At 41.7% G+C, this 24,526-nt stretch overlaps 1 protein-coding gene across 8 annotated transcripts in view; it reads right to left on the reverse strand.

The window, feature by feature from the left end:
- Positions 1-873: 873 nt before the first annotated feature.
- The window catches only part of kif21b (kinesin family member 21B), a 68,556-nt gene continuing 44,903 nt past the window's right edge, over positions 874-24,526 (reverse strand). For 4 of the 8 annotated variants that reach the window (XM_019358775.2, XM_019358776.2, XM_019358779.2 and 1 more), the window contains 9 exons: positions 22,939-22,977; positions 19,478-19,614; positions 19,020-19,200; positions 18,608-18,772; positions 17,838-17,955; positions 17,564-17,734; positions 12,024-12,223; positions 10,087-10,223; positions 874-7,472 (listed from right to left, as the gene is read on the reverse strand). In XM_019358775.2, coding sequence (XP_019214320.1) covers positions 10,124-10,223; positions 12,024-12,223; positions 17,564-17,734; positions 17,838-17,955; positions 18,608-18,772; positions 19,020-19,200; positions 19,478-19,614; positions 22,939-22,977 — 1,111 coding nt within the window. In that variant the 3' untranslated portion in view covers positions 874-7,472; positions 10,087-10,123. The remainder of the gene's footprint in view (positions 7,473-10,086; positions 10,224-12,023; positions 12,224-17,563; positions 17,735-17,837; positions 17,956-18,607; positions 18,773-19,019; positions 19,201-19,477; positions 19,615-22,938; positions 22,978-24,526) is intronic. The other 4 variants (XM_019358780.2, XM_019358777.2, XM_019358778.2 and 1 more) reach the window with 3 other exon arrangements.

Raw genomic sequence — 24,526 nt, forward strand, 5'->3', positions numbered from 1 at the left:
AAGGTGATGGGTATTGTAGGACAGAGACTGATGGATCAGCTAGTGAAAACAGACTTACTGGATCGTTGAAGTGTAATGAAACAGACGGAGGCATTCAAATGAAATTTCAGCAGTTTGCTGTATGGAGAGAGCAGATGGAGCACATGCAGCTGGGATGTGACAGGGCTTGTGTATGGATGTTTATTTGTTTGTGACTGGCATCTTCAAATGGTTTCTGCCTCCTCTGAGGCGTTAATGGCCATCGTACATCACAGTGCTTGTGTCTCCCATCGCGGCTGGGCCAGGCGCAGCCCGACACAAGTTAATGATCAGAGTTTGCAAAGGAAATGAAGATTTATGAGTTTTGGAAATGTATCTCTATCCCTGAAGTAGAAAGAAATGAATCTAGTTGAAAAACATGCCCTCCCATGTCTACATTTCATCGTCTACAACCTGTTGGTCTGTTTGTACTGAATGATCATAACTCCTCTCCCATCTGCAATGTAAGAGATCCTTTGGTCTTTAATATCAGACAGACAGACTCGAGAGCTAAGAAGTTAGAAAGCTGGGTAAATACGATAACTAATAACAAAACTAAGTGTCTGATAATGAGTGTCATCTTCTCCAAAGAGATTTTTGATATTTCTTTATGATCCACAATAGAGCTAGGGTACCCTTTATTTGAATTATCCTTCGAAGAATGCTCATTACTCATTCATCAAGCTCAGTGTAGGAATACCACATAATCAGCATATTCTTATATCTGAAGGGCTAAAATCAGCGAATGTTGATGACATTTTGCTTGAAAAACTACTCAAAATGCATACAGAAGAAGTCTATCTGAGCAGGATGCACGAACATTACATCGCATTAAATTCAAAACCACAAAATGCGCTTGTTTTGAACTGATTTATTGTCTTGAGGAAACACTGGATCCTTCTTTAAATATTTATTTACATTATTTACAGTTCAAACCTATTTTACATGGGTTGGTTGCATGCACATTATCATATAGTAAAAAAAAAAGTACAGATATTTACAGTCATTTAAGAGGGAGTAGTCTGTGCAATAAAAGGCACAAATGACCTTTGACCCTGCATGAATGTCTCACAAGTACATTTTTCATAGACACTGCCACATATTGTGTTACCATGCTACACACACCTGGAGAAAAAAAGCACTCGAGCAGCTGCAGAGGAGACGTGTGTTGGTGTGTGATAGAGATTCACTGACAAGCAGCAGAGCCGTAAAGTGCCCTCTCGATTGTGCCTAGACACGATCCTATCCTCTCAGCAGCCTGAGGCAAAGTTGAAAGTCTTTTTCAGCCATAATGATAAAGCGAGCAGAGACGGTGACTCACTAAGAACAGAATTCCACAATCTGTAGGACAATCTACAGTCATCAGAGATTCAGGATATTTGGCGAATGATTATCAATGTCCTACGTGCTCCTTCTGTTTGATAAGGCAGTAAGGCCTGTTGGCGGAGGCATGAGGCTAATGCTGAGAGACTGACTACTTAAGGTTTTTTTCCCCCATACAGTCATAAGACGGCTGGGCTGGAAACAAAGGGCTAAAGGTGGTAATCACACGATTGGTCTGACTGACAGCTTGACTCTCCAATCTGTTCTGTAGTCCTATGTTGAATTTTCTTGCCTGCGAAAACTGATAGATTTACATTTTTTATTCAGCCAATTCACCATTTGCTAAGCACCACCACTAAAACAGCAATAGCCCAAGTCATAGTTTCAAAAATGTAATAAGAAAAAGCGAATTTGGATTTGTAAACATGCTAAAACATTATGAACGGGCCTCTACTGTGATCAATATCCTGTGTAAAGAGATAATAATAGTAGCACTGTCTATTTTATCCTTTACAGGAATAAATGACAGTAGCAACTAAGCAGTTTACCACCTACAGAAGTACCCTAGCATTATTTCCTAAAGCAAATGACAATTTCACATTGTGTAGGGTTACATTACAAAAATACCTGTTCAGAACTGGAACAACTACTGCAATGAGAGCAAAGAGTAACAAAAGCAGCTCTGCCCTCATCTTTATTTGGTTTGGAGGGAAATGAGCACTGACACCTGTTTTAAAGAGCATCAGATTTGCTCACTGGGTGTTTGTTACATTTTCTGCAGCAAAAGAAAATGACCTTGCAAGAATAGATAAAAATAAATCAAACCACTGTGACGCCTGTCCAAGTGTGTCCTTATATATAGCTGTGGATTTCCACAGCTATATATGTAACCGGGGAACATGTACCAACAGTAACTTGTAGTGGGGCTCAGCAAATGGTTGTGCGAGCGCTATTGTTTAAAGCGTTGCTTTTTTAACTAACACTGGGGGTACTGCTTTTGGATATTTAAAGTTGAGCGAGATGTGCAACTAGTCGACTAGACATTTAAATATTGCTGCTCTTGCTAATCACTGCTAGAAATGCTAGTCAGTTAAATGTCTTGTCCTTTTTTTTCTTAATGTACAACGGCAATAACTGGTTCAAAGAAGTTGCTGCGCCACCGTGGCATCTGGTGCTAACCATGCTAGCCAGTGCTGTTGTGCAGAATTTAAAAAAACTACATAAAGAGCGACTGTATGTCAGCTTTGTCAGGATAAACTGGAATCTAACCAGGCATCTGACGTGATGTGCAACCATACTGTGCACCGGGATGTGGACGCTAGCAAGAACCCAACGCTACTGTAGCTAGCCCTGCTAAGGTTAGCCACCACTGCGCTTTTTGATTTTGCAACATTATACATGGTGCAAAGTGCTATACAGATAAGTAAATTTAAAATACTAATTGATAAAAAAGAAACGTGATTAACGGTTTCATATAGCTCCACACAAAATATGTCCAGCCAATGTTTAACTTTGTCTACTTTAAGTGTGCCCAGTTTTCATGTTTTCTGAGAGTTTTCTGTCTTTTAGACTAATCAGCTGGACTAATTATTTTCTCTCATCTAACTTACTAGCAAATTAGTCTTTAGGAAGATTTGTATTGATTACAGATTAATGGGTTTTACAGATTGAGCAACATATCAGCTGGAGCTATACAAATCTACAACTTCTTTTTCCCATGATTATAAAAAAGGGACAACAGGGATCTGTCTTTTTTATGCCTGAATTATTATCTTACATAATATATCAGCAGAAACATTATTATTACTCATTTCTACCCCTACTATAGTTCTAAATGGATGTCCTCTTTTCAGTGTATTTTTAATGGCTGGAGCTTTGTTTGGGACTCCTAAAACCATTTCTTTGTAAACTGAGTCTAAAACATGGCTTAATTACATAGCTGCAAAAACCGCAGTATGAATAAACCTTGCTATCAGAGATTCAGCTGAGATCAGCCAATGAGAAAGAAGCGTCGCTTAATCTCAACGGCATCTCCTCTGTAATACGTGAAAAGGAATTGGCACAACTATTTACACATCGTCAAGTAATGAAGTGATGCTGAAGTACAAGTCTCAGAGTTTGGGGCAACTTAAGGTTGGGCTGATCCAAGGTCAGATGATAGTTTATTGCTTCTGCATGTTTATAATAACTCTCTGAGTAGATTTTATGCAGAGTCATCATTTTTTGTATTGCATCTTTTGCGTGACGCATTAACAGTCAACAAGTCCAAATTCAGACATTTTGGAGATTTTGATGCAGGTGTACATCATTTAAATTAGCAATAAAAGAATGAATGACTTGCCCCCCCGAAAGGTGTTTCTGGACTTCTGATCAGCACCATCAGCATCGTTCAGAAAATGTACAAGCACAGGGCACGACAGAGAGTGCCTAAAGCTACAGAACTACAAGATCCTAGCATTAAATAGAAATATGGAGATGTTTTGAAAAATGAGCTAAATCCTTTCTCAGCATTATTACCACGTGAAACACATCACCAACCTGGTGAGTAGGGTCAGTTTGGCTAATTGGCACAGATAAATACATAGTGTACAGTGGAGTCAAAGTATACAACTTGTTAGTTTGGGAGTTTAATTACCCCACTGATCACATTTTTCAACACTCAGTCCAGTTTTATATTCAAACTACTATACAAATACCCTATTTTGTACATATTTATGGTCAAAATTCAGTGCACATCTTCTTCTTTGGCCAAATTGGGAAGATGCTATCTTAACTGTGTACGCTCTGTACACAAAAGCACAGTACAAAGATAACAAGTAAAGGGAATCAGATGCAAAATCAAAACATGAAAATGGCTATTTTACAAGAAGGGGTGAGAGACTGACAGTACCATTTTTCTCAAAGTAAAAAAAATCTGTCAAACAAGGCATTTGTTTGATTCAAAAAGCTAGCTAAATTCACAGGGTCAAGTTATGACTAATATTATCCTTCAACCTTTACCTGAGTTTCTAATCATAGCAAAAATAACACCCAAGAATGCTTCATCATACTGACCCCGTAAAAATGTTTGCATTCATTACAACCTCCCCACCTCAAAAAAACCCCCCTCCAAAACCCCGATACAGTGGCACGCAAAAGTTTGGGCATCCCAAGAGCTCTGAGATCTAAGACCTTAGTTCTCTCGTTTGGGCCGTGGCTTGATGATGATGCAAATTATTAAAGGCTTTGCAAATACTCATGCTCCAACACTAGGGCAGTCGCTGTACTCCTTCAGCAGCTGCCTAGCACTCTAAAAATGTAAATAATTGATGCCCACACAGCAACAGCTATAAGAAGATAGGAAAGTGTTTTTGAGGAGGCGGTCAGTTAGTAAACATAAATAAGAGATGGTGGTTAAAAGGAACGATGGATGGTTAAGTTGAGGTCTAGAAATCCTAAAAACAAGTCTGATGGAGTCAGAATAGAAGTTTGCGGTCACAGTGTACAAAGACGTTTGGGGAGACTGGGGTTCAGGTGGTAAAGTGGGCTGTCTACCAATCGGAAGGTCAGTGGCTCAATCCCTGGCTCCTCCAGTCCACGTGCCGGGGAACCCCTGGCCAAGATACTGAAGTTACCCACAATGTGCCACTGGAGTGTGAGTTTGTGTCAGTGGTAGAAAGTGAATTTTCTGAATGAGACTTGTAGAAAGCGCTTTGAGTGCTCAGTTGGTTGGATAAAAAAATAAATACTTAATCAAGTCGATAAATCGAGCTTTGGTCTTATGTTTGAGCCAGTGGCAAGGGAAACTTTTTTGCAAAAAAACGCTAAAATAAAAATTTTACAAACATTACTTACCAAGCCATTCGCAGTAACAGAAATTTTTAAAGGGGGTGCTCAAACTTCTGCATGTCACTGTAATTGTTTTTGGAGTGTAAGCAGCTTCAGACTCATGTTGGACACATGAAACAGCAGCAGAACATACTCACGTATCAGAGCAGAGTTGATGCTGAAAGCACTTCATACTTGAATGTGAACGCTGTTTTATGATCCCAGCATCACTTAACTCAACTACATACTGTATGTCTCTGGGTCTTTTATAAGGAAAAGTGCACTACATCACCAATATATTATTTTTTTAACAAAACCGAGAGATATTGCCTAACTAAACGAAGCTTAGCTGTAATACTAAGAGACTGTGAATTGTGTGTTGTTGTTGTTTTAAATCTAGCGGTAAGACATCTATGTGTTAAAAGAAGCTCTTGTCATGTTGGAGTGGTACAGGAAAAGTTCATAAACAGATGTGAATGTTGCCATTTTCAGGATTATAAATCAGAGGTGTCAGACAAAAAAAAAACGAAGGAGATTTTTAAATGACTTAAGAATCGCTGTCGCCCGTCGACGTGTATGGACGTGTATGTTTGTCTCAGTTGAACATGGCAGTGCTGAATCTGTTTCATTAAAGAGACACTAAATCAACACAGTGAGGGACGCCAGGACCTATCAGGCAAGATGGATAACCGAAACATCCTCTGAAATCGTCTATTTGTGTGTGTCCACAGTTTGTGCATATGTATGTGCTGCCCACACACATAATCTGCCACATAAACAGATTTGTACATCAGTGCACGGGTACAGGAAGTTTATTCCTGTCTGTAAGTATAGCAGCAAATAGTGGGTGGAAGAAAATTGGGATGTTAATAATAAATCCCTCTCAGTTATGACCTACTTTCACCCAAGTAATCTTGCCTGAAAAGCTGGTGAGAGCTGCGAGACCTCTAATTAAATTGGCTTCCCGGAGAAGTAGCTGGGAAAGAGGTGGACTCCTCAGTAAGGCTGGTCAGTCTGACACTCTTACTAACCTCAAAGATCAGAGTGGAGCAGGAAAGAAAAAAAAGGCCGGGGGAAACGAGTAGCGCTCCTATTATGCTTTGCGTCGAGGATAAATGGCAGGTATGAGCCACACACTGAAGGTTGGTTTGGATAATGATCTGGCTCTCTGCCCTCGATGCGGCACTCAAGAACGTGTGAGGAGCGTCTTCTGTTTGTGTCGTGCGCATCTGCAGGGGTGTTTCTTATTTTTGCCGCAGTTAGCACTTCACAGAGCAGATAATAAAGTCTGTTTGGGTCCTCCAGGACCAGTGCTACCTCGGTTGTGCTACTGGACATGTGTTTCCTATTTGCAAGGTCAGCAGCCAGACAGTCTGATAACCCGAGGCCCACAGAGGACAAATCCACACAGAGATCAGGAGCTACTCAGAGCATTAAAGAAAAAAAAGACTTCAATATGTGGAGCACCAGGTGTTTTTGTACACGGAGACCCGTAAAAATGTTCACTCCCACCTCATACTGTAAGTCCAAAACAACTGAGGTAGGGAAAATAATAAATTAACACAAGATATTACAAAAATGAAAAACAATACAGTTCCACTAAGATAGTGAGAGGAAGTTGATCGTAAAGGGAGAAAACACAGAGTCAAAAGCAGAAGACTAAGTGATGGTATTTCCAAGATAGTCTGTTGACCCACTGCTGTGAACACACAGTATGATTGTCCACTTGTGTTCTGCATCCGAACAGCCACAATGCTCCCGATTGGATGAACACAGGTCTCAGTTCTTTAGCGTCCCTCTGGGGTTTTTTTAAATTCAGGCTGTGTCTTAATTTTCAAACAACAGATGCATGAATACACATGTCTCTGAGCAGGTCCAGCTCACTGTTTGAAGGAACAGAAGGACACTTTTTCATTTATTTGACACCAGGCTGCAGTAGTTTTCATGACAGGAGAGAATCCCTTTTTGCCTGATGTACACACACAGCCAGGCACAATGCTGTTTCTCTTTTCCAAGTAGCACCACATTTGAATGGCACTTTCAAATTGGCAGTAAAAAAAATCTGAAAGGCAAATACTTTTTCTTTTGACTACATATTTCACCTCGGCTTTGTCGTGTTGCCTTGTGACAAAGAAGGAAAAAAAAAGACACTCCGATCGCCTTGGAAACTGTGATTTCAGTGTCACATTTCTGTGGTAGAAGCGAGCAGGTCACAGATCGGTGGCTCAAGTTGTGGGAAAAATGGCTGACAAAGGAACCGCCGTCCCAGCGGTTCTCACCTCTTCCTCCACACCTTTGACAGCCAGATCTTCACCGTCTTGTCGCTGGAGACGAAGAGAGAGAGAGAGGTGGGATGATGAGCAGTCGAAAATCAAGACGAACACAACAAAGGGGAGAAAATAACAGAACATCAATCAGGCACTCCCGCTTTCAAAACAAGTCATTGTACATCAGACACAACACGAAGACATGAACTTCAAAGAACACTTCGAACACACACACACACACACAGACTTCATTAAAGACCCTTCCACATGGTGTCACAGTAAAAACACCTCTCCAACCTAAAGTTTAGGAGCAGGTTCATAACTCTGCAACAAGTAAATCCAATTAACCCGCCCACAGCATCGCTGTTACTCTGCTAACCGTGCAGATTCATTTTCACAGTTTCGCTTGCTCATTCTCACCGTTCAGGTCCACTTTGTATTAGTCAATTAGGTAACGCACAGAACAACATTGCATTTTCAATTAACACTACACACATATGTTGCTCATAAGATTGAGCGTTGATTGGTTTTTGGGGGGGAATTTTTTTTTATAAATAATTTGTGTGAATGTGAGTGTGAATGGTTTTCTCTCTCTGTTAGCCCTGAGTCACATTGGCGACCTGTCCAAAGTCTACCCCGCTGCTCGCTCTATGGCAGCAGGCATAGGCTTCAGCCTCTCGCCAAACCCTGGTAAAGGTAAGCGAAAGAGACTGGATGGATTTTTTAAGCTATAGCCGGTATACATAAGATGGACGTAGTGCTGTGATGTCACCCACTGGTCACAAAGTAGCATTTTTGGAGTGTTGACTTGATCATTTCTTTTTTCACGACAGCCATCTTACAGTCCTCTGAAATGTAAAGTTTTCACAGCATTAACTACAGCCTTACTGCTTCCACAGGACTTAAGAAGGCAAATAGAAATCAGGTCCTGCTAATCAAATGCACTTGGTTAATTGATCATGAGCAAGTGTGAGCACTCCTATAAAAGCAGAAACTTTGGCAGTTTTCTGGTGTGTGGTAACAGAGCGCCAATCTTCCCAGGAGTGGACATCCCTGTGTGCAACAGATGGCCTCAAGCACAGCAGCAAATCTACAACAGAATGGCTGAAAAAGAAAGGAATAAAAGTGTTGCAAAAGACTGATAAAGTCATACAGTTACTGCTGCTATAATCTACCGAATCATGGGATGTATTTAGTTTTTCACAGCACTACATGGAGCTTTTTCCAAACTAAAGCCTGTTTTATTTTTCTTTTCTACTCTATCTGAGGCTGTAGCTCACAAAAGGAATATGTAGGTATAGATTGAGGGATCATTATGGAAGTGTTCACTGATGACTAAGATCACTTTAGCCTCAGGGTGATTTTCTCAAAAACTTCTATGAAATAGGACGTCTTCAGTCACAAGACTGCACTAAATACGTGTAGCCAGAAAGCCAGAAACCAGCTTAGCCCAAAGGTACCAAAAACCACCAACCAGCACCAGATAGTTAACTTATCTTACAAGCCGGGGTGATTGTAGCTCAAGAGTTGGGAGCTCACCTTGTAATCGGAAGGTTGCCGGTTCGAGCCCCGGCTTGGACAGTGTCGGTCGTTGTGTCCTTGGGCAAGACACTTCACCCGTTGCCTACTGGTGGTGGTCAGAGGGCCCGGTGGCGCCAGTGTCCGGCAGCCTCACCTCTGTCAGTGGCTACAATGTAGCTTCCCATCACCAATGGGTGGATGACTGGATGTGTAAAGCACTTTGGTGTCCAATAGGGACTAGTAAAGCGCTATACAAATACAGGCCATTTATCTTAATTGCAGGGTTTCCGCAAGGGATATAAACTCAATAACTGAAGGTCTTCTTCTTTTGACTGCTCTGCCACAGGAGATTGTCTACTGCCATCTCACCTTTTCCCTAGCATCCTCTTCTGCCACTTCAACCCTCTCCACGTCATCCTTAACTACATACATGAACCTCCTCTGTGATCTTCCTCTTTTCCTCCAACATGGCAATTCTATATTCAGCATCCTTGGTCCAATATATCCACTATCCCTCCACTGCACATGTCAAAACCAGCCTTGAGTCTCTAACTCTCCAAACTGCTCAGCCTAACACTGTCCATCCTGCTCACACTAAATGAAAATCTTTCCCTTGTTCTCTTTTACCTCTTTATGAATACACTCACAGTTGCAGCTTATGTCTAAATAAATAAAACAATTCCAATCTTGAAATCTCCCCCGCGGCCAGGACGGACCCTGAAGACGGCCAGGTTTGCTGAACACCGGCAGAAATACTGCCCATTATTGATTAAACAAATATACGGTGGCATTGATTTTCTCATCTTAAAATCTCACTGAAGCAACTATGTAACTAAATGTCAAAATAGTCATTTTTAATAGCCCAGCTGCTTACAGTCGAGAAGAAGCTGTTTGTCTTCGTGGAGGAAGGGGTCCACAATCAAACCATTAACCACGATCAGATTACAAACTGAGCCAAACAGACCAGCACATTTACAGACATAACAAAAAAACCAACAAAAAAAGAAATAAATAGAGAAAAGAGAAAAAGGTATGATACGAAACAGAAAAGCAAAGAGATACAAACTTGTGTCACCCAAGTAAGAAAATTCAAAGTAGGGAAAAGAAAAAATGGCAAGGAGAAGAAAGAGGAAGTGAGTTAAGACGGTACCAGAGGAGGGAAGGATTGGTGAGCAGAGAACAGGCAATCATGGGAGGCTGGTGGCTCGGCCCTTGATGGCCAGGACCCGTCGAGGAAGACACGGGGTCAAGCCTGGCACATAGTTCCACAGCTTCACCCTGCAGTCACTGGGTTTGACAGAACAGGGAAAAGCAGGAGGAAGGGAAGGGGTGAAGAACAAGGGAGGAGAGGAGGAAGGCGGTTTGAGAGACCAAACATGACCCGCAGAGAAGGTGACCGAGAAACAGCAAGATTAAAGACGAGGATAAGAAGTGAAGGGAAGTTAGTCGATCGCAAGCGAAAGCCCAACAGCTGAATGAGGAGTGAACAAAATAAATAAAAACAAGCAGACTGAGGAAAGCACAAAATGTCTCACTGCATCACACACTTACAAGTAAATAAGCATTATCTTTGTCTGATGCCGCTGCGAGCTCAGCAGAACAAATCTGGCCAAAAATAGGATGGAGTATGACCTTCTCACTGCTGACACATACCTGCGGATTACTGCCTGAGATGAAGTCAGCATGATTTAGAATTTCACTGAGAAAAACATTTTTGGCAAAGGGCAAACATTTTACTCTCCACCAGTTTGTAAAACTCAATTGTAAGCACTACGCTCCCTGGTTCCCAACCTCCACACCCCATCCCGTAATGCTTTTAATAGACTCACCCTTCAGTTGCTCTTACTGTCAACAACCCTTGTAGTAAGTTTAGATCACGATCATTACAAAAGGGTAAAACTAATGCACATGCTGACCACTATTATAGACAGCAGGGTGAGATTGCTATAGCGAATAATGCAAACTTTAAATATACATATATGTACAAAATAAACACCCAGCACGCCCCTGCGGGCGGTTTATCCTTCAAGCTCGGGTCCTCTACCAGACGCCTGGGAGCTTGAGGGTCCTGCGCAGTATCTTAGCTGTTCCCAGGACTGCGCTCTTCTGGACAGAGATCTCCGATGTTGTTCCCGGGATCTGCTGGAGCCACTCGCCTAGCTTGGGAGTCACCGCACCTAGTGCTCCGATTACCACGGGGACCACTGTTACCTTCACCCTCCACATCCTCTCGAGCTCTTCTCTGAGCCCTTGGTATTTCTCCAGCTTCTCGTGTTCCTTCTTCCTGATATTATTGATATATATATATACTGATATATGTAAAGTACACTTACATGCAGTACTGTTACTAGGTATAATAATATAATCACTGACACGTGAAGTAATATCTCTTCATCATGGCCCTTGTTAGTGGGTGGGACATATTAGTCAGCAAATTAACATTTGGTGATGTTAGAAGCAGGAAAAATGGGCAAACGTAAGTATTTGAGTTTGAACGACTGGGTCAGATCATCTCCAAAACTGCTGTGGTCAGTAGTTATCAAATGTGGTGAACCAGTGACAATGTCATAGGTGGCAATAGCTCACTGACACACCTGGGGAGTAAGGGCTGGGTGAGGAGCTACTGCAGACCAGTCAGGTCTGACCCCCAACAATGGGTACATGAGAAACAGTATTCCCTGTGGCCTCTTTCCAGGAGCATATCGCGCCCTGCCACAAAGTAAAAATGGTTCAGCAATGGTTTGAGGAGCACAAGAAATACTTTGAAGTGTTCACCTGGCCCCAAAATTCCCCAGATCTCAATCCAATCAATCAATCATCTGCGGGATGTGCTACACAGACAAGTCCGACCCATGGAGGCTCCACCTGGCAGTTTACAGGACTTAAAGGATCTGGGGCAAATACCACAACACACCATCAGGGGTCTAGTGGAGTTTGTGCCTCGACAGATCAGAGCTGTTTTGGCAGTAAAATGGGAACCAACACAATATTAGGCAGGTGGTCATAACGTTATGTCTAATCGATGTATTTAGACACTTTGATGGAGTTACAGTACTATGACAGGGCACAATTTTAAATGAAATGTACCTGGAAGCAGTAAAGATCTGTCTTGAGTTGGTACATATGGCATTAATGGGGCTCTCGTGACCTCTGATCTCTCCAATGGGAGTGAAGTTGTCGACGTTCCACACTTTCAGCATGCCGCCGCGGCAGCCGCTCAGCAGCATGGGCCTTCCTGGTACGTATGCAAGAGCACACACCCAGTCCTTGTGGGCGTTTGGGATTTGCTGTGAATTCAAAGCAGAGAGATGTTGGGAGTTAAAGAAACATAGGATTGCATTAAAAATGAATCCAGTGGTTTTACAGCAGGTATGTTTGTAAGACATCTGGGTCACCGTGTTCTATAAAGAGATGCAGAGAAACATATATGCTAAGTGCTTGGTGTTTAATGGATAGAAATTATCAACAGTAAAACAGGATTTTTTTGAATGGAAAGGGGTACAGCATTGTTGCTAGGCAACATATAAGAACATGTATGGTTGAGAGACTCAATAAGAGACTGTATTTAGACTCAATTACATAGTTATTCTTAGCTCGTGTGTCTGCGCATTCAGTATTTCACAAAGGCAGCCCAATGTACGAGCTGAATGTGAAATACCTGTTTTATGTTTGCTAAGATAACCCCACTGACATTAAAAAAATGCAGAAACTGTCAGAATTATATTAATTGTTTTCATTTCAAGAGCACGTTCCAGAATTTCTTTTTGTGTTGTGACAAACAGCATCTAAATGGACACTTGTTTTTTTTTATTGCATTTATTTACAAAATAAAGGGGAAAAATGAAGAACATAGTGAACCATGTCTTAGCAGAGGGGAGATATTAAACCTTGTTAATCATTTTTTCTTAAAATTAGGTGAAAAAGCTATTTGGATTTTGTGCAGGACTTTATTAAACTTTTATTATTACCTAAGCTTTGGTTTTGCTGTTGTTTTTCTTTTTTATTCTGTTTATCTCAGCCTACTGGGCTGCAGATTAATTTAGCTCTGAAGAGTGGAACACCTGCACAGGAGGATAACTTTTATTATGTTAATCTGCTTTTGCCTGTTTTATTTGCTTCTGACATTAATGTTATTTTCGTGCATTTTTCAGATATGCTTTTAATCAAAACAACAGCGCACTCTTCTAAAGTCACTCCTTACTTTTGTTCCCATCAGGTTAGTTTTGGTGGAGGGTTGTTTTTTTTTGTCTGTTCTACTTCTCTAATTTGTAATAGCAGTTAATTATAAATGTATATGGCTGATTGGCATGAGTCGAAAAAGATGCACAATTTAAAACAGAACATATTTTATTCCCCTTTTTCTTACTCTGCGGGAACGCAATTTACCATTAAAAATAAGGTTAATTTATGCTACAGCAGACCTGCAAATCACAAACTACTACTGAACAATAGTCCGAGCTGGGAGAGATTTCAATGTTAGGAGGGAAATTATCCAAATAGCTATAATTTCCTCTGTACCACATAATCTACTGCAGAGTTCACATCGCTTTGAATAAACATAGGTGTATGTTTAAAACAGCAAGACATAGTAACTGTTGGATGAAAACTGTGTTTGGTTATATTGCCTGCTAGCAGACAATGATGTTAACAGAGGACAGAAAGAACCTTAACACCCGCCCATGGTGCTCACACATAAGGATTATACTCAGACAGCCTTCTCAAATATAGTATCCCCAGGTCACAAAAAACATAAAAGCGGACGTGGAATTTCAAATGGAGCCTTGTGTTGTTTTCACCCTCTGATGGTGAAATTTATAGTACGTCAACCCAAATGGATCCAAGCTGACCCTCACAGATGTGTAAAGCTTAACACTAACAATACTCAGCTGTATACAGGAAGGATCCTACTCTGGCAACATCTGTTTAATAAATATGTCTGGCTGCGTAATTATTCTATTATTCTTTCTATTAATGGACTTTACAGGTTCCAGCTAATGATCGATACAAAAAAAGCTAAACTTAAGATCACAGTTTCACAACCTTGAATTAAAACCTGCAACAGACGATCTGAAAAAGGTGTTTAATGCCAGAAAAGTTTAATAAACGATAACAGTATGGAAGTTGCACATGGGCAATGCAATTTGAAAACAAAAAGAGAAATCTCCCATATCCTCCTGAGACCATGTGTCCTCAGATGGACTTTATATTTTGACTTTAGATTAGTGAAGTCGTGTGAATGGCTTTACGACATACCTGCAAGCCAGCAGCTAATTTTTGTTGAAAAGCTACCTTACATAAAGGTTAGGAAGAGAAGGAAGGAAAGTGCTTTCATCAAAAATTTAAATACATTTTAAAACCATTGAAGTTTCAGGGCTACCAAAGATTACAATCTCTTTACATAATGACAAATGGAGGCTGGTTTAAGGCCTAGTAATCGCTGTGCTGTTTAAGTGTGTGGTGTCACAATGCCAAGTACTACAGGGCCTTCTCAGGCCTCCAAAAAAGGTGGATGTCTCTGTCAAAGAATTCAAAAAGACCTCCAAAAAAAGCTCTCTGCAAATAATGTCGATTTTGAGGGAATAATAAAACCTGTACAGAACCTGCAGGTCCTGCCAATTGTGACCTCCAGCCTTTATCACTGGATTTGCAGGTAACTCTTGCATTTGTTGTTGTTAAAGAATAGTCCAGGTTACAGTCAGTCTCTATAATCAGATTCAACAAATTAAACTTGAACGGGCGGCTTTGCAAGAAAGTGCCTTTGATGCCCAAAACCACATTCGAGAAAAACTAGTTTGCCAATGAACAGACGGAGCAAAGCTTTTGGAATAACATAGAAATCAAGTTAGAGCAGTTTGACCACAATAACCGTAGACCTGTTTGGTGCAGATCACCGTTTCTGGGTTCCATTTTCAGCCTTAGAAGCTGGGGAACAAGACGCCATTAATTCAACTTTAAATTCTGCATCTTATAAAGAGTACTTGGAGATAATGTTAGGCCATCTGAAAGTAGCTTGAACCAGAAGTAACCCTTTCAACAGCATAATCAAGCCCTGATTTGAATTTCACTGAAATGTTATAGGGCCTCGATTTAAAGCAGGCTTTACATACAAGAAAACCCACAAAGATGCTGCTGCTGCTGAGTGAACTTGCACGGTGAAGTAGTCAGTCAATGTCAGAGACTGCTAGACTGTTATGCAAAACATTTACAAGAAGTTATTACTGCTAACGGGTTGCAGTACCAGCTTCTGAGGCCAAGGGTACACTTAATATCTCACAGTATAATATTACCCCCACTTACAACTTTGTGGAATAAATCATTGAAAAAGTTATCTTCTTCCTCACATTTATCTTTAAGTGTGTCAGCTTTGTCTGTAGGCTTTGTTTCAATGAGGATCAAGTGTTTCCCTATGTAAATATGCCAATAAAGCCAACAATTTATATTGGATGTACTCACTTTTTCATATGCACACTGTAAGCGTTAATGCCGGGCGACACCTCAAGAGAGCAACAGCTCTCTCCGACATCCACAGCATAAGCAGGTCGATAAAGTCATAAAAAAAAAACATGCATGCTTGAAATTGTTTTTCAGAAGGTATATTAAGCTATTTATCAAGCCAGAGGGAATCGCTAAACTACAGTTTATAGTGATTATAAACAAATTGCTTCACATATCCCTCTAGGAAAAAACTCTATAACGTCGGCATTTTAACAGAGGGGTCAGAGCAGCAGGGCTCAGAGCAGAAGTCCTGAAGGAAGTGCAGTTTCAGACTCTACTGTAATATATTCTATTATACCCCGAGCCACAGTTTGATCCCATTACATAATTAGACAGAGAATACTGAGTTAGGAAGGCTGTAAAACGGATTCTGTTGGCTGCTTCACAAATGAGGTTAGGGTCATAAGCCACAGACCACAGCAATGACTGAGCTGATTTAATTCAGCCTTTGAAAGGAAAAATAATATCTTGTGTTCTTGTTTTGTCAATTTGGATAAACAAAGGCTAAACAGCACTGTTGCTAAACTTTAGAAAGTGCAGCTTCATATGCAAATTACTATGCATGTAAATAAGCCACATCCGCCCACGAGGTGGATTATTATGCATTATTAACGTATGCAGGCAACAAGGGCTACACAGGAGACACTGCAGAAATCAGCAATTGCATATAAACACACAACCAAACACACACACACCCACACACACTGACTCTCCTCCTTGTTACCTGTGGCTGTGATGCGTGTGAGCTCTTACACCCTAATGTTGACACAGTGCTTTCCTGCCACATTACACACGGTGACACTGTTGATTCTCTGCACAGAGTGGGTAAAGACACGAAGGGAGAACTGCGCTGGCAGGGAGCTGTCCACCGACTGAACAGGAAACGCAGCCCTTCGCTGTCACCGTTGTGCCAGTGTCGGATAACTGGGGCGAGGGGGGGTGGGTACAGTCTCTAACAAAGTGGGCACAGAAAATGTTCGTTTGTGTCGCCGGTGTGTCCACCTCCAGAAGCTTCGGTCTCGATAGACACGTCGCAATTACGGGGATCAATAAGGAAAATGTCAATTGGTACTCCGGCTCCTAGGGAAGTATTCTCTGAGAAAATATTAATGTATTTTATTTTGCTTTAATAAATCAGCTCAACGCTAATCCTTACTTCTGATATTGTGCAAGGAATCACTTGATATGTGAAATTCAAAGGTTTGAGATTGATTGTTTCCAAATATTTGCCATCATTGCCATCATTTAAAGGAGTTTTTTTTCATAATTTGTCATGGATTTAAGGACGGCTGTCAAACTGTGCATTAATATGGATAGATGCTCCTACACTATATTGAAAAAAGAACCTACTTATTACACACCTACAGGAGCTGCTCAGCCGTGTAAACCCATACTATGAAGCTCCCAGCACACAGCTTCTGTGCTGATGTTAATGCCAGAGGATGTTTGTTTTGGCTCCAAAAAAACCAAAACCAAAAGCAGGGACACAGGATGTAAAAAAAAAGGTCCCTGAATTAATTTTTTTCTATTAACTGGCACCACATATGAACATCAGGACTCGACCACATGGCAATTAACACTAAACCACATGAGCAACTGGAATAATTTCCATTTAAAATAATAAATAAAGTAACAAGAAAAATAATTTGTGACATTTTGGATAATGGACTTGTTAATTCGTTTCCTGTTAATCTGCACTTGTTCGCCAGAGAACCAATTCATTAAAACTGCCTTCACTGCTGACAGAGAGGATCAGAGGGCAATTATCTACCAGAGCACTGTGCCGCGTTCAATCTGCACTCCTTACACTTTGCAGAAAGATTGACTTTGCCCTGCAGATAATAACGGTCAAGACATTGTAAAGTAAAAGCCTCACAGGCAGGTTCGTACCAGATTTCATGAGGATTTTACAATGATGCACAGTCAAGGAGGCATTCTTTAAATGTGATGTACGAACTCTGCGCTCGCTTGAATATAAAATAGTCTTATTCCTGTTCACTCAGACCTACTGACCTTGCATAGTGTGTGGGAATCAATACATCTGCCACATGAAGCCCTGTTTTTTAATAACCCACAGCGAGTGTTGGTATGTTCAGACCCCTCCTGTAACACAGATGCAAGCATCCACACACCTGCGTGAGCTCCTGTTGCTCCAGTTCCCATTTCTTGATGCCGTTGTCTCTCGATCCACTGAACAGCACGTCTCCCTGCACAGCCAAACACTCGATGCCATCATAATGTGGAGGCTCAAAGTTATGAGCTGGACCTACGTTTCCCAGAGTTCCCTCTGCCACGTCAAACACCTGACAGGAAAGGAAACATTTGTGTGTATCTTTGATTTATAAGGTGACAGACAATGATATTCAGATATATTAAGAATGAGTGGTTTTTGTAGGCTTTCTGTACCTTGACGTAATGATCTTTGGAGCCAGTGATTACTTGATCTTTGCCCAGCAGAGACTGCCCCACTGTGAGACACATGACAGAGCCGATGTGGCCTGTCAGCTTCCCCATTGCTTGCATCCTACACACAAACCGAAATACACAACAAGCAGAAACCAAAAGAAGGTGAAACAAAGGTCTGTGAAACTCATCATTTGTACGAACTTTGAGGTGTCGCTGAATGAATCCAGTTTCTCTCTCACAAGTGAAGTAAAGCTGCAGAGACGCGGCAACGCCATGGGCAGAAATGAAATGTTTAATACATTCATTTTTCATTTCTGGGGGGTTCTTATGCATCATTAAATGGTTCTGAGCCCCTCAGCGTAAACTGTCTGGTCCAATCTGTTAATAATTTCCCTCTAGAAGCATAAAAACTGAGGAGAGAGCGAAGCTTCCACAGGATGCCAGGAATGATTCCTGGTAGAAAACATGCTCATGATCACGCTTCCTATCCTCAGCACTGTTTTGGGGGTTTTTTGCCATCTTTTTAAATCTTTTGTCAGCCTTTTTGAAGCTCTTCTATCAAATGTTAATCAGCTCGCTGGCTGATTAACATGCAATAAGTGAATACATCCACAGCCATGTCTAAATGAATTTAAAGAGTGGGCAGTAAAGAAATTAAGTGCATAGATGAAGCACGCATGAATGACTGACAGAGTCTTTAAGCAGTAACTGGATGAGTAGATGAATGAATATAATAATGTATTAACAGATTAATTCATCAACAAATGTACCTGTTGAGGTCCCAGATGCGAACAGTGTTTCCAGCAGCAGCATAGAGCACTGATCCTGACGGGTTGAGAGCTATCTGGTTGATCTGACACTCGCCCTGAGCAAAGGTAATTGTGCGGGTGGTGGTGCCGGCGCACGCATCACCTGAAACCACCTGCCCTGAAGAGCTGTGGGGATGAAGAGGAAGAAGAAAGGTAGAAAAAAACACAAGAAACAGAGAAGTAAGTGCAATCAGCAGTTGTCATTTCCTCTACTTTAGCTTGTCATATTTCTTCAACTGGAGGCACATCGCTGAGCAGAAAAAGAAAAAAAAGCCTTTTAAAATCACTTCCATTAAATCTCTCCAAGCAAGGCTGTAATTCTGGCAAAAGCTCTAAACTTTTCCACCCGATGGTTTCCCTGCGCGAAACTTACGTGAGCGTTCGGACGCACTTGGCCGCGTCGCGGATGTCCCACACCTTGATGTAGGAGGTGGACACAGAGAACACCAGACAGGAGGAGGGGCAGTATTTGACAGACACGACATTGTTTGGGTGGCCTTTGAGGGTGACGATCTCCTGACCTGTTACCAGGTTCCACATCTTGCAGGTGCGATCTGGAAGAGGGGAGAAAGTCAGACGCATTACAAACAGTCCACTAGTCAGTCCAACTATTTGTCAGACTGTAATAAAATCCCTTCCTCCTCTCACTCTGTTAAACAAAATTACGAAGCATCGCAGAAACATTTGCTGAAATGCTACAGTAACAGTTTATTGGCACAATTTCAGTTTAATTGGTTTACAGCTTGAGAGGAATCAATTTCAACTGATAAGCTCTGTAAAATGCATTTCAAAGGAAACACTCCAACGCTGCCGTTTTAGCGATGTGTTTACCTTTAGATCCAGTGAAGAGCAGCTCATCTGTAGCATCCACACACAGCACTGGCTTTGAGTGGCCCTCGGCTACAGAAACACATTGCAGGGGTGCAGTTCGACCCCCCTTCACACCCCCGATGGGACTGATCACACCCCTACGGTTCACAAACACACAGAAAGTGTCAGAGTGGTTCCAAAATCAATCAACCAGCAAGATTTAGGTTTGCAAGGCACAGGCTGACCACAAACATGCATTTTTTTTGTTGACTATACAGAAGCAATACAAACCCATACATTGCTCACTGAAAGCGCTCGGATAAACTACTCCCTTGAAGAACTATGCACACAATTGTGTTTCCATCACTTCAGGCGCAGGGGCCTTCATCCTACAACTTAATGGCCTACTTTAAGGGGTGAGATGTCTCACCCAAAATGTGTCTGTAAACAGATTTATGCCCACACCGTATCAGTTAAACAAGTAGACACACTTTCCTGATGGCGTTAGCCCGCGCGCTCCATCTCACTTTCCCCTCCCTCTTTTCTTTTTGTTGTGGAGCAGCCCAATTAAGGCACTACAGCAGTAAGAGCTGCTTTCTTATTCAACTCCTCTTTCTCCTTCCCTCACACACACATGCACACACACAGTTATCTGCACACAGTCTCTATATTATGTGCACTCATTCTCTCTAGCTTGGACCTCTGCTTCCCCTCACCATCCCAATCTATGTCCCACTGACAGGCCAGGGTCCCAGAGCGCCTGGAGAGCAGTCAGCGGAGTGAGACAGAGCAGGGAGCGGGTGAGAGGAAGAGGGAGAGCTGTGGGAAAATTGGTCCCCGATGGGCTTCACAAGTGGTGGTTAGTGTGCGTTTGTGTGTGCGTGTGTGAAAGAGAGAGAGAGAGAGGGTGAAGTAACAGGCAAAACACTGAAGAGGAGCCGGAGGATGTGAGGAGAGAAAAGAATATCTAACACTGCACACAAAACTCAGGACAGATTTGTTTCTGCACGGAGTGAGCAAAATACAGAAGGGTGTGCTTCAAACTTGTCAAGGGTGACAACATGCTCATCTTCTGTTTCACAGCACGGATGCTCATGTCCAGCATGACAACATACACACAAATAAACACACAAGTCAAATCAAAAGTGAAACCGCAAATCATACTTGGTATGTCTGTTACGGTGTTTCAGAACGCCAACCAAAGTCAAAAGTCTCATTCATCAGCAAAAAAGAAGCCGCATGCACGTCTGCCAAATCCCCCCCCCCCCAAAGAAACACAAAAAGAAACTGCACACAAGAAGCTCAAAATAATTGATGACAGCAGCCACAGCCTGGAAGACCAATTCCACAGCAGCCCGGAACTCAAAAATAAACCCCACCACACCGAGACGTCAGCAGCACCACATGCAGAGTCCATTCTCCATCGCTCAGACGGGAACTGACTCTCAGCAGCGCCAGAGCCAATGCCCTTTTAGTGCCCAGGAAAAAGGGTTACGTGACACGTGTGGGTGAGCGGTGAGGTGTGATGAGGCGATAGCATTAGTCTGATTAGGAATACAGATATAAAGTCAGACTGTGACAGCAGCTTTATGGTGCAAACACAGCCAGCCCCACCCATTTTTCTTAAACTTCAGTTCCTTTTGAAAAGGTGATGTCAGAAAACTGGTGACTGGTTTGAGTTTACAAAGAAGAAGAAAAGCAATCCATGTTTAATAAACGGAGAAGAGAGGAAGGGAGTAAATATGTATGTTTCATATATTTATTTTTAAAGGGGTGTTAGTTAAATAAACCTTACTAATTTTAGCCCATTATTTTGCCTGATTAAAGTCTTCATGTTCCATTCTCTGTGATTAAAATGAAAATTAATCTAAAGTAATTACCAGAAACACTATTTATTTCCTTTCTTAATAGAATCTTAGCTTAACCGAGCTACTTTGGTGACCTGACAATAAATTAAAACAAAGCATTAGTTGATTAGTCTGGATATTTTCTTCAGTCTCTCTCTTTGAGTCGCTCGTTCTCCTCGAAAAAGGACGTACGGCACACGCTGCACATGCGGCACTGTATTTCTGATGGTACTGCAATGCTCCAAATAGCAGAAACTGTTTCGGTTCTATCAGCATACATGGAAGATATCATCGTGTGCTATAGTGTGTTATGCAGCATGGAAGAGCTGCTAATGGATGTTGCAGGGCCAAGACCCAAGAGACCAGCACTAATGAAAACACGCAGGGGGGGGGGGTACTCTCTGCAGTGCACAGAAAAAAAGACAGAAGGATCCTGATGAGAGGAGCATCTATTTGTGTGTGTGGCTAAAAGAAATACAGATGCCCGATGAAAACTATACAAAGGTCCATGTGTTTGTCTTAAAGAAATTAATTGACGTTTTGGGAAATATGGTTTTTTGTTGGGACACAAGGTGGCAAGAAGGTCCTGGGTCTGAATCCACCAGCCAATAGAGAGCTTTTTGTGTGGCGTTTGCAGTTTCTACCTGTGTGAGACTCTCCAGGTACTCCGGCTTCCAAAGACATGCAGGAGGTTAGGTTAACTGGTGATTCTAAACTGGCCATAAGTGTGAATGTGAGTGTAAATGACTGCCTGTCTCTCTGTATTAGCCCTGTGATGAACTGGCGGCCTGTCCGCCACTCACCCCATGACAGCTGGGATTGGCTCAAACAACCCCCCCCACCCGTGACCCTGAATTGGATAAGCTGAAGAAAATGGATGGATGCTTATTTGATTTACAGCTAAACAGGAAGCCACTTCTAGCAACTGCTTACTTAAATCTGTTAAAATTCAAAATGGTGTGCTTTGTTTTGTCTAAGAAATAATGAATACTGCCATATGCAAAACGAGCACAAACACATCTAAAGCTTGACCAAAGTTATTATTAATTATTATAAATACTGTGTTAAATCTGTATAAAGAGCTTCTGGTTAGCTGGCAAACTGGGCTCCTTAGGTTAAGAATGAGGTAGGGACAAAAAGCCCTGTAAAACCATGAATTGCCATTGTTACACTTCAGCTTTCACTCTTATAGTTAAACGTAGCTAAATGACTGCTGAGTCCAGCTACGCAATTAATAGACATGCATGAGTGTCTATTAAGTAGACGTTCAAATATTCATTTAACTCATATGTTATCAATCCTCTGTCCTTTAACAAGACTGCATTTACCAAGTGGCTGACCATGGAGACCATTAAGAGGAGTAATTACTTTAATTTCCACCAGTTTCTTCAGCCTGAAAAAAAAGTGGTGTGGTTCTCTCTGACCACAAATACAAGATCACAGCGATGGAAAAGCCTGGGTGGGTCGAGAGAAGCGGTCTGCGGTTAAAACATGCACACCCGATGGAATATGAAGGTGGGGATGAAGAGGCCAGGTGAGGCGCTGACGACTGGTGGAGACGAGATGACACCGAGTGAGTCAACAGGCAAATGGGAAAAACAGAGAGTGAGAGAGAGACAGATACGGTTCCTCTACCTGAGCACCTCTGAGAGCGAGGAGTCGCTGTCATCCGACCTAGAGGCAGAAGAGGAGCAAGGGAGAGGGAGGGAGGGCAAGGTGGGAAGAGGAAAGGGTTAATCACGCTAAGAAAAGACAGAAGGGTTACTGGCAAAGGGTTAAAAAGGAGAGGAGTGACTAGTGGAAGGGATTTTAGATATAAAGCAATGAGCAAACTGACAGGAAAGCTTGGTCAACAGTAAAGCTTGCTCTGCGATTATCGCGTGGTTCGCCATGAAAGGTGCTGCTTCACAAAGACAATCACTGAACAGGCTTTACTGTTTGACCAGTGTCTGCACAGAAAGCTTTAAAGAAACTGTTTCATGTTTGGGGAAAAAATTATTCACTTTCGCACCACGTGTCAGGATGTAAAGACTAATACCTGTCTGAGTCTCGCAGTTCGATTACTACTAGCAGCTAATAGCTTAGCATAGTCTTGAAGGGCAACGTTTGTCTACCAACACCTCTAAAGCACCTCTAAAAAAAATACTGCAAACAATAATAAATCTCAAGACACTTGAGATTAATAGGATTATGTTTTGTATGAATTAAACAAACAAGATATATGGTAATGTCCAGATTAATGAGACTTAGCGGTGATGGTGAGCTAGCTGTTTCCAATGGCTAGCAGTCTGGCTAACAGCTACTGGCTGTGACTGAATATTCAGTATACGGACATGCGAGAGGTAGCAATCTTTTCGCGTAATGCGCTCCAAGAAAGCAAATAAGTGCCTTTCCCCAAATATGAAAGTATCTGTGTGAACAAAGAACCTGAAAGAAAACGAAAGACAGTCAAGGAGGAAGCACTGACGCCAGGATAGTCGTACGCAAAGGTTACACTTGTCCTGTCCTCTACGCATGACTATAGTATGATGTCAGTGTGTCCTCCTAAATCCACTCTTTCCTGCCACATTTAGCTAATTAGTACAGAAAAGGCATCAGGGGTGGCAAACAGAGTTAACAGAAGGGAAAATCCAGTTGACTAGACAATAAGGGAAACACATTTCCAGGCCACACCCACACCTCCCAAAGAGCTTAAAGGGAAATAATGATATGTGTGTAACAATGCAATAAAAGTGTTATTATATTGTAAATATTTTATAGCCTCTGGTTTCTCACTAAGAGGGCCCGGGCTTTTCACTCTTAGCATGAAATAATAAAACAGAAAGTTCTGGATATGTCCGGAGGGAACAGCGGTGTTTAAATGTGACGGCAATTCTTCCAGTTCTTGGCATTTACTGTCAGCCGTAGTGGCTATTAGCACAGAGCAATTTGACTCACTTTAAAATACTTTTAAAATTTATTGATTATGGAGCATGCAAAAGTAAAGCGAATTCAATTCAAAGCCTCTTTATCCAAGACATGACAAGGAAACTTTGTTTGAAATTCCTCGTCCTCATTTGTCTTTCAAATCAGTATCAAACACTTGATCCCAGTCTCTTGGGAAACCAGTCTACTCAAACGTGAAAGAACAGAAACACAATATAGTCCAGTCAAAATCACAGACATTTCACATTTTAATGGGTTTGATTTATGTATATATTGCTGGATTAAGCTGTAAATGTGT

Source organism: Oreochromis niloticus, linkage group LG5, assembly GCF_001858045.2.
Source record: "Oreochromis niloticus isolate F11D_XX linkage group LG5, O_niloticus_UMD_NMBU, whole genome shotgun sequence".
Lineage (NCBI taxonomy): Eukaryota > Metazoa > Chordata > Actinopteri > Cichliformes > Cichlidae > Oreochromis > Oreochromis niloticus.